The sequence below is a fragment of the Arachis ipaensis genome, chromosome B5, assembly GCF_059453495.1.
Source record: "Arachis ipaensis isolate K30076 ecotype BB chromosome B5, ASM5945349v1, whole genome shotgun sequence".
Classification (NCBI taxonomy): domain Eukaryota; kingdom Viridiplantae; phylum Streptophyta; class Magnoliopsida; order Fabales; family Fabaceae; genus Arachis; species Arachis ipaensis.
Window position 1 is genome coordinate 97,662,437 of NC_142440.1, and position 8,088 is coordinate 97,670,524.

Below are 8,088 nucleotides of genomic sequence, written 5' to 3' on the forward strand. Positions count from 1 at the left end.
TGATTTGCCTCCAAATGTTTTAAGTTCTGCATTTTCATATCTTGGTAGATTATTATTAGGATTTGCATTATGCCTGTTATCACTCATATGCTAAATTATGTCTTGTCCTTTTTGCATCAATAAGAGAAAATATTTGAAATAGAAAGTGATTGTCCAATGTTGTAGGAATTAGAATAAAGACTTGTGGTGGTAATTTCTTGATTGGATGATAAGCTCAATAATAAAAGCTGCAGAAGAGAATATCTCTTGTAGTGTGAACTTAGTTGCTGTTATAAAATCTTCAATTAATGAACATCCCCGGGGAATGAAGAAAAGTAAGAAAGAAAAAGAGAAGAAAAGCCAAGGATTGGCAACAAGAAAGAAAGAAACAAATAATAAGGCTAGACACCAATAGCTTGGACCTTAGGACATATGCCTGTGGTGTTTCTTGTACTAGGATATGCTTGGACAATTAGGTTCTGAGGAGTCTTTTAAAACTTGGTAACTTAGATTAACTAATCCGGGATTATCAACCGAAAGTTTATTATCAAGAGCAACCTAGTTACAAAGCATTTAGTAACCCAAAGAGGTGCTGGGCATCAATGTTCATAAGAAGAATTATGAGCCAAGTGTCTGTAGTGAAGAAGTGTTGAGAAAAATTGGGCCAAAAGGCTGCTGCAACACTTGACACTGAGCCACCATTGAGAAATAAGCTTTCTAAGAAAAAGAATGAAGGAAAAATAAAAAAGGGATCAATCAAAGAGCACGGAATTATAACAGCAACTCTAGTGAATCTTCAAAGAAGCATTTCCTTTCTATCAGCAAAGAATAATTGAGCTGCATTTTTGTCTGCATAAAACCCCATGGTTTAAATTCTATTATCTGCTAAATAAGGACTTATATATTTCTCTATTTCATTCCATTTCTTCTCATGTTTAGTGCTTTCTTGGGGACAAGCAAGGTTTAAGTTTGGTGTTATGATGACAAGTCATCTTATGCTAGTTTTACAAGCATTTTTCATTAGTTTCATTAGGTTTTATGCACTTTCTTGCACAATAAGTAAGTACCTGGAGTGGATTTTCATGATTATCTTGAATCAATCAACCATCATTTATTTTACACAAAATCATAGGGTTTATGCTAGAATTAATTGATTTCATGAATAATTCAAAGACCTTGTGAATTTGGTGATACTTTGATTGTTTGTTTGGTTGCTTATAGGTGAAGAAATGAAGAAAAGGGGGAGGCCAATCAAGGGAGAAACGTTCAAAGAGAGAACTTGGAGTTCACACTACAATATTTTGGGTCTATGGCCACGATTTTTTTGGTCATGGTAAAAAACCGTGACCATAAACCCTCTATGGTCACGGTCTTTTGGGGTGACAAAAAAAAAGCTATGGTCACGGTTTTTTTAAAAAAGGGTGGCCTAAAAATATCTATGGTCACGGTTTTGGGGGGTGACCTAAAGGGGTCTATGGTCACAGTTTTTTACAGTGACCAAAAGGGTCTATGGTCACGGTTTTTCAAAAAAGGGTGACCTAAAAGGGTCTATGGTCACGGTTTTAGGGGGTGGCCTAAAGGGGTCTATGGTCACGGTTTTGGGGGGTGGCCTAAAAGGGTCTATGGTCACGGTTTTGAGGGTGATCTAACGGGGTCTATGGTCACGGTTTTTTACAGTGACCAAAAAGGGGCTATGGTCACGGTTTTTCAAAAAAGGGTGACCTAAAAGTGTCTATGGTCACGGTTTTGGGGGGTGACCTAAAGGGGTCTATGATCACGGTTTTGGGGGTGGCCTAAAAGGGTCTATGGTCACGGTTTTGGACGGTGGCCTAAAAGGATATATGGTCACGGTTTTAGGGGTGACCTAAAGGGGTCTATGGTTACGGTTTTTTACAGTGACCAAAAAAGGGCTATGGTCACGGTTTTTCAAAAAATGGTGACCTAAAAGCATCTATGGTCACAGTTTTTGGGGGTGACCTAAAAGGGTCTATAGTCACGGTTTTGGGGGTGGCCTAAAAGGGTCTATGGTCACAGTTTTGGGGGTGACCTAAAGGTGTCTATGGTCACGGTTTTTTACAGTGACCAAAAAGGGTCTATGGTCACAGTTTTTCAGAAGGGTGACCTAAAAGGGTCTATGGTCACGGTTTTGAGGGTGACTTAAAGGAGTCTATGGTCACGGTTTTTCAAAAGAGTGACCTAAAAGGGTCTATGGTCACGGTTTTGGGGTGTGACCTAAAGGGGTCTATGGTCATAGTTTTAATCATTTGAGTTTAAATTAATTAATATTTTTATGTATTTTTATAATTTTAAATATTTTATCTTTTAAAAATTTTAATAATTAAAAACTAATAATAATTTTATATGATTTATTTTAAATATTAAAATTTTAAATTTAATTTTATAAATAAAAAATTAAGTTGAATACTATTAATTTTAAATTAAAAAAAGATTTAAAACTTAATAACATAAAAAATGATTCAATAACTTAATAATGGAAGTGTTATATAATTAAATTTAAGAAATTTTTATTATGAATAAATTATGGTTTATTTATTAAATTGAGTTCTTAGAGTTAGAGATTAATTTATTAGGAATGATTAAATAGATTTTTGTAAATACTTTAGATTTAAGTCAATTAATATTTATGTACAACTTTTATTTTAATTAGTTATTTTATATAAATTAAAATTAATGTTATGATGAAAAAATAATGAAGTTCATATAATTTAATTTAGGTAATTGATATTTTAAATTTAACCGTATTTTATAAAATATAATTAGTATGTTTACTTTATAATTTAAATTAGAAATAATTATTTGAACTCAATGATATCTTGATAAATGAAATTTTATCTATTCTAAAAATAATCCTTATAATATTATATTTAAATTCTAGATTGTTATTCTATCACAAATATTTTGTAAAATTGTTATTCCTAAAAAAAACCCTAATTCCCCAATCCCTAAATCAAAACACAACGCGCACATACGTTCAAAAAAGGATGGAAATGAGAAACAGGGGAGCTCGAGGGGGAAGAAAAAGGGAAGGAGAGGGAGAAGAGCGTGCCGGCGTCGCGCCCAGCTCGTTGCCGTGGAGCTGTCGCCTCTCTCATCACGGGTCGTCGCTCGTTGTCGCTGCCGGGTTCTTCGTCAGCGCTATTGCAGACAAGAAGAGAAAGAGAGAAAGCCAGCGCGAGAGAAGAGGAGGAGGGCCGCTGTCTCGCGCAGTCACTATCACGCCTTGTTGTCGCAGCTATGGAGACCGCCACTGTTGTTGGAATCGTGAACTGAGGAGAAAGGGAGAGCAACGCTGAGAGAGATTGACGGAAGCCAGTGAAGCGTGTGAGAGAAGGAGAGCCGATTTCCGTCACCACCACCGCCACCGCACCTAGTCGCCACCGGTGGAGCTCGCTGTCCCTGGAGGTGAATCGGTGTAGCGTCCTTGCTGCCAGGGCCACCAGCGCTACTGCTACTCCTCAAATTCCGCCTCTTTTCCTTTGGGGGTTTCTGGCGTAAATTCCACCCCCAACATCACCATCCTTCTTGTATTCGTTGGGGAACTTCTTACTTTTTAGTTTCCTGATTTTTCAGGTATTCTCTTCTTTGAATGGACGGAAAGTATTATTTCAGCAGTAGTGGCTGGAAAATGTAGTGTATATTTCGGAACTTTACTGAATAATTCCTAATCGTGGAGCTAATTATATGTTGAAACTTCTGGGCTTATATTCTCTGGTACTGATTATTCATCATTTCTTTGCTTCATCCATTATTTCCAGTAATCCGCATGTTATTTCTGTTATACTTCCCAATGCTGTTTAAATCATTTGAAAGTTCTAATTTTGCTACTTTATTCAGTTGTATGTATTGGTGTTGTTTGATTGGTTGTGTGTCCCTTTGTTGATCTTGCTTGGTGTATTGTAGTGTTTTTTGTTTCTTGATTCTCAATGAAAAATGAAAGCTTGACAATTTTCCTTTCTCAATTAGCTATTAAGGCATAGTTTGATATGATAAACATAGTTGAATCTATTTTTACTTTTTGTTGAGTTGAGTTCAGCTTAATTATGTTATGCTTGGTTGCCAATGATTACGTAGCTGGTTTCAGGTCTAGATAATCAAGGAGGATTTTAGATGAGATTGGAGGAGGATAAGTTATCAGAGAGAAAGTAGCAATAGCACATGTTGAAGAAAAATATGTTGTTCAGATGGTTTTATGTATTTTCTTGGAGTAGAAACAAAATGATAAATTTCCCTCAAGAAAATGTTAATTTTTTGTTACACATATTTCAAAACTGATGCAAGTGTTTTATTTTTTGTTTCTTAATACAGGTATTATGGACATATCTTTGTTAAATGTGCTCTCCAATGGCATATCCTCATTTTTGCATCCATCATTTTCAGAATTGACCAAAAAAAAGTTGTATCAAATTTAACATGTATGTATTTCAGAATGTGTTTTATTAATTCATTGTACTAAAGTTGAACATAAAAATATATCTGTAAAAAGGCAGAAACCACAGAACACCAAAAGGCTGTCTTTATACTATATATCTTATAGTTTTGTGTTTAACCAATTACGCTCAGGCCAGAGAAGTATAAATATCAAATTTGTTTGTATAGGTGCTTGAGGATGACCCTAGATATTGGGAAGTGATGTCATCTGCACTCAGTTGGTTGGCTTGATATTGTGGTTAGTAAAAAGCTAATGTATTTCTTTCATTTTCTTCTTCACATATATTGTTTCCTTGTAAATAAATACTGCATGTTGAAGTTGGCTTTTGTGTACAGGTGAAAATGCTGAGGTTGCATGGATCTTATCAACTAGATCAGCTTAGTAATTGTGAGGTTGGCATCAAATCATGAACATAATACTATATAGGATTACTTGTATTGGTTGTATGTAGGGATGTGTCTTTTAGATATATGCAGAGAGATTGAAAATCATTATTTTGTTTGTGTACTTTTTTATCCTATCCTTTTTATATTATGGATCTGTTAGCCTTGTAATATCTTAATAATGTTTCTTCTTTTACAACCCCCCAATAAAGAAAAATCCTGGAATTGTTTTATATGAAGCTGATGTTGTTGCTACTGTATCACATATTTATTACTGTATCTCATTTTCTGCCATCATCTGATTACTCAGTTAGAGAATGGGCTTGTGGAGGCAGTTGCTGTTCTTATTTCCAAAATGCCCCGCCTATGTCATGAATCTACTAATGGAAAATTAGGTGAACTCCTTAAATCCAAGCCTGACTTCATCAAGGTATATTCCAATGCTGCTATAGAGAACTACTTTTATGTTTGCTTTTAGACACATTTATTCTTATGATCTTTGTAATTCCATTTTAGGACTTGTAGATATATGCTTGAACATGATAGTTATTGTGGAGTTATGGCTTTATGCTAAAAGATATACAGTTTTGTAACTTGCTTTTTCATCTCTTGAAATTATATTTGGATGCCACACAATGTGTTCCTTACCTAAAATGTCAACATGAAACACTTAGTTATTAAGTTTTAAAAAATAAAGCTATAGTAGGATGACACAAATTCTCACATTTAAATTCCAATAGAAGATTTTTTTTTGTTGGATTTGTATCTCAATGGGAACTATAACTAGGTAGGCTTTTATCATTCACTTTCTAGCTTCGACCTTTTTCTTTGGAAGGAGGGTTAGAAATGGCTTGCTAAGCAACAATAGGTTTGTGGGGAAAAAAACTTGGGTTTAGTTCACAGTTAATGCATTGTCATAATTAGTTGCCACCGAAGAGATCTCATTAATTTGTTAAATACTTCTTCCATTAAGATTTTGTGGTTATTTGTAAGGAGCTAAGGATCATATAAAACGTAAAGGGATTACAGTCCATTATATGGTGGCTGAAATGGCTTGTGAAAGAGGGTGTTTCCATCATTGTGATTCTTGAGAAGTAGATTTTTGTATCTCTGTAGCACTAAGGATTTCATATTATATTCATGAGCAAAAATTATTTTAGGTAATTTTATTTGTTGAATTGGAAACTCATGTATGTTTTTGTTCCAATGTGAATCAATTTTTTTCTCCTTGTTACGTGCATGTAAGGATTCAACTTATCATTTTGACCGGTATATCATGCCATTAATTATGTGACTCTCTTCAGCCTTATGTATGGACTTGAGGATCCATCAATTGCAGGGATGGTTTTAGATAGTCCATTCTCTGATTTGGTTGATTTGATGATGGAACTTGTAGATACATATAAAGTTCATCTTCCAAAGTTCACTGTGAGTATATATAGTTGTTTTTATACTTATAATTAATGCTGAATCAAAATTTGGTAACAGTTTTACTATTGTTAAGCTGATTTTGTTTGATTCTTAATGTTATAGGTAAAGTTTGCAATCCAATACATGCGAAGAGCAATTCAAAAGCTTTTAGGTTGCACTGAAGAAAATCCAGAAGAAGGGAAAGGGTGCTGCCTAATTGTTCTATTCTCATACTTGTATTTTGGATGAAATGGAATGAGTCTTATAATGACTTTAGTTATCTACATGTAATATTTTGATGTCTTGTGTACTTTTTGAAACGAGATTTTACGTGTTATTACATGTAATCGATATTTACACTATTTTTATTTGTGTTGTTTGGACTAAAAACATATCTAGCTTATAATAAAATTTTTATGATTTAGATTTCTTGAATTTCTTATTTTTAGATTTATTTGGTGATTATGATCATTTTGGGATGTGATTAGTTTTAAAAAAAATTAAATCGTATAAAACAAAACAGGCTATGGTCACGGTTGACCATAGATAAGGCTATGGTCACGGTTTTAAAGAGGGGTGACCATAGAGGCTATGGTCACAGTGAAAACCATGACCATAGATAACTATGGTCACGGTTTTAAGGAAGGGTGACCATAGAGGCTATGGTCACAGTGAAAACCGTGACCATAGATAAAGCTATGGTCACGGTTTAAGGAGGGGTGATAATAGAGCTATGGCCACGGTGAAAACCGTGACCATAGATAAGGCTATAGTCACGGTTTTAAAGAGGGGTGACCATAGAGGCTATGGTCACGGTGAAAACCGTGACCATAGATAAGGCTATGGTTACCGTTTTCAGGAGGGGTGACCATAGAGGCTATGGTCACGGTAAAAACTATGACCACAGATAAGGCTATGGTTACGGTTTAAGGAGGGGTGACCATAGAGTTATGGCCACGGTGAAAACCGTGACCATAGATAAGGCTATGGTCACGGTTTTAAAGAGAGGTGACCATAGATAAGGCTTTGGTCACGGTTTTCAAGAGGGGTGACCATAGAGGCTATGGTCACGGTAAAAAAAGGTGGCCTAAAGTGTCAGAATTTGAAAATGGTAACCGTGACCATAGATAAAAAAACCGTGACCATAGACCTATGCCCACGAGAGAATAGGCCACGGTAAAAAACCGTGACCATAGGTCCAAAACCGTGACCATAGACCTATGGTCACCCTTTTTCCTAGCTACCGTGACCATAGGCCTTTTTTTTGTAGTGTCACTAATACAACGCATCAAAGAGGCAAGGGATAGCGTTCAAAAAGTGAACTTGGCGTTCACTTTATGAACTTTATCGTGGGTTTCAAGCCTTGGGGAGGAAGCTCAGGCCAAATGCACCAAATAAGCAAAGGGTGGCGCTCAAACTTTGAACGCAGCGTTCAATAAGTGAACACCCAAGGAAGACCATCACACACCAAGGAAACAAGCGCACCAAGGCGTGCAACAAAGGGTAGCGGTCAAAAAGTGAACGCCACGTTCACTTAGTGAACGTTTTTGAAGAGAGAGAGCCAAGGGAAACAATGCGCGCATCCAAGGCAGCACCCAACCAAGTGTGGCGCTCAAAATTTGAGCGCAGCGTTCAATTAGTGAACGCTAGAGGCAACAAGGCGCAACAAAGGCGCACCAAGGGAGAAGTGAACGCCAAGTTCACTTTCCAAACGGAGCGCTCCACTGGAGCATGCATCTCCAACCCAATTTTATTCAAGGCCAAAATTAAAAATCCCACTCCAAGTTTTGAAGATTGAGAATAGAAAGTGTATAAATAGAAACAAATTTGATTAGAGAGGAACCTTTTTGCTCATTTTTAGTTTTT

The 8,088-nt window shown here is 35.9% G+C and overlaps 1 protein-coding gene across 1 annotated transcript; it reads left to right on the forward strand.

Moving 5' to 3' along the window:
• Positions 1 to 4,596: 4,596 nt before the first annotated feature.
• LOC110272215 (nuclear pore complex protein NUP85-like) lies at positions 4,597 to 6,644 on the forward strand. Its single transcript, XM_088486213.1, has 4 exons — positions 4,597 to 4,666; positions 4,765 to 4,821; positions 5,123 to 5,242; positions 6,346 to 6,644. Exons 2-4 carry the CDS (start codon positions 4,771 to 4,773, stop codon positions 6,469 to 6,471), a joined length of 297 nt encoding a protein of 98 aa, XP_088342339.1. The 5' UTR covers positions 4,597 to 4,666; positions 4,765 to 4,770; the 3' UTR covers positions 6,472 to 6,644.
• The last annotated feature ends 1,444 nt before the right edge of the window (positions 6,645 to 8,088 follow it).

Excerpts from the sequence above, each read along its gene's own strand:
- LOC110272215 (XM_088486213.1), top strand. The coding sequence starts at position 4,771 with ATGCTGAGGTTGCATGGATCTTATCAACTAGATCAGCTTAGTAATTGT. Across the intron at positions 4,822-5,122 it reads ATCAGCTTAGTAATTGTGAG|TTAGAGAATGGGCTTGTGGA; the intron begins GTTGGCATCAAA and ends CTGATTACTCAG. Across the intron at positions 5,243-6,345 it reads CCAAGCCTGACTTCATCAAG|GTAAAGTTTGCAATCCAATA; the intron begins GTATATTCCAAT and ends TTAATGTTATAG.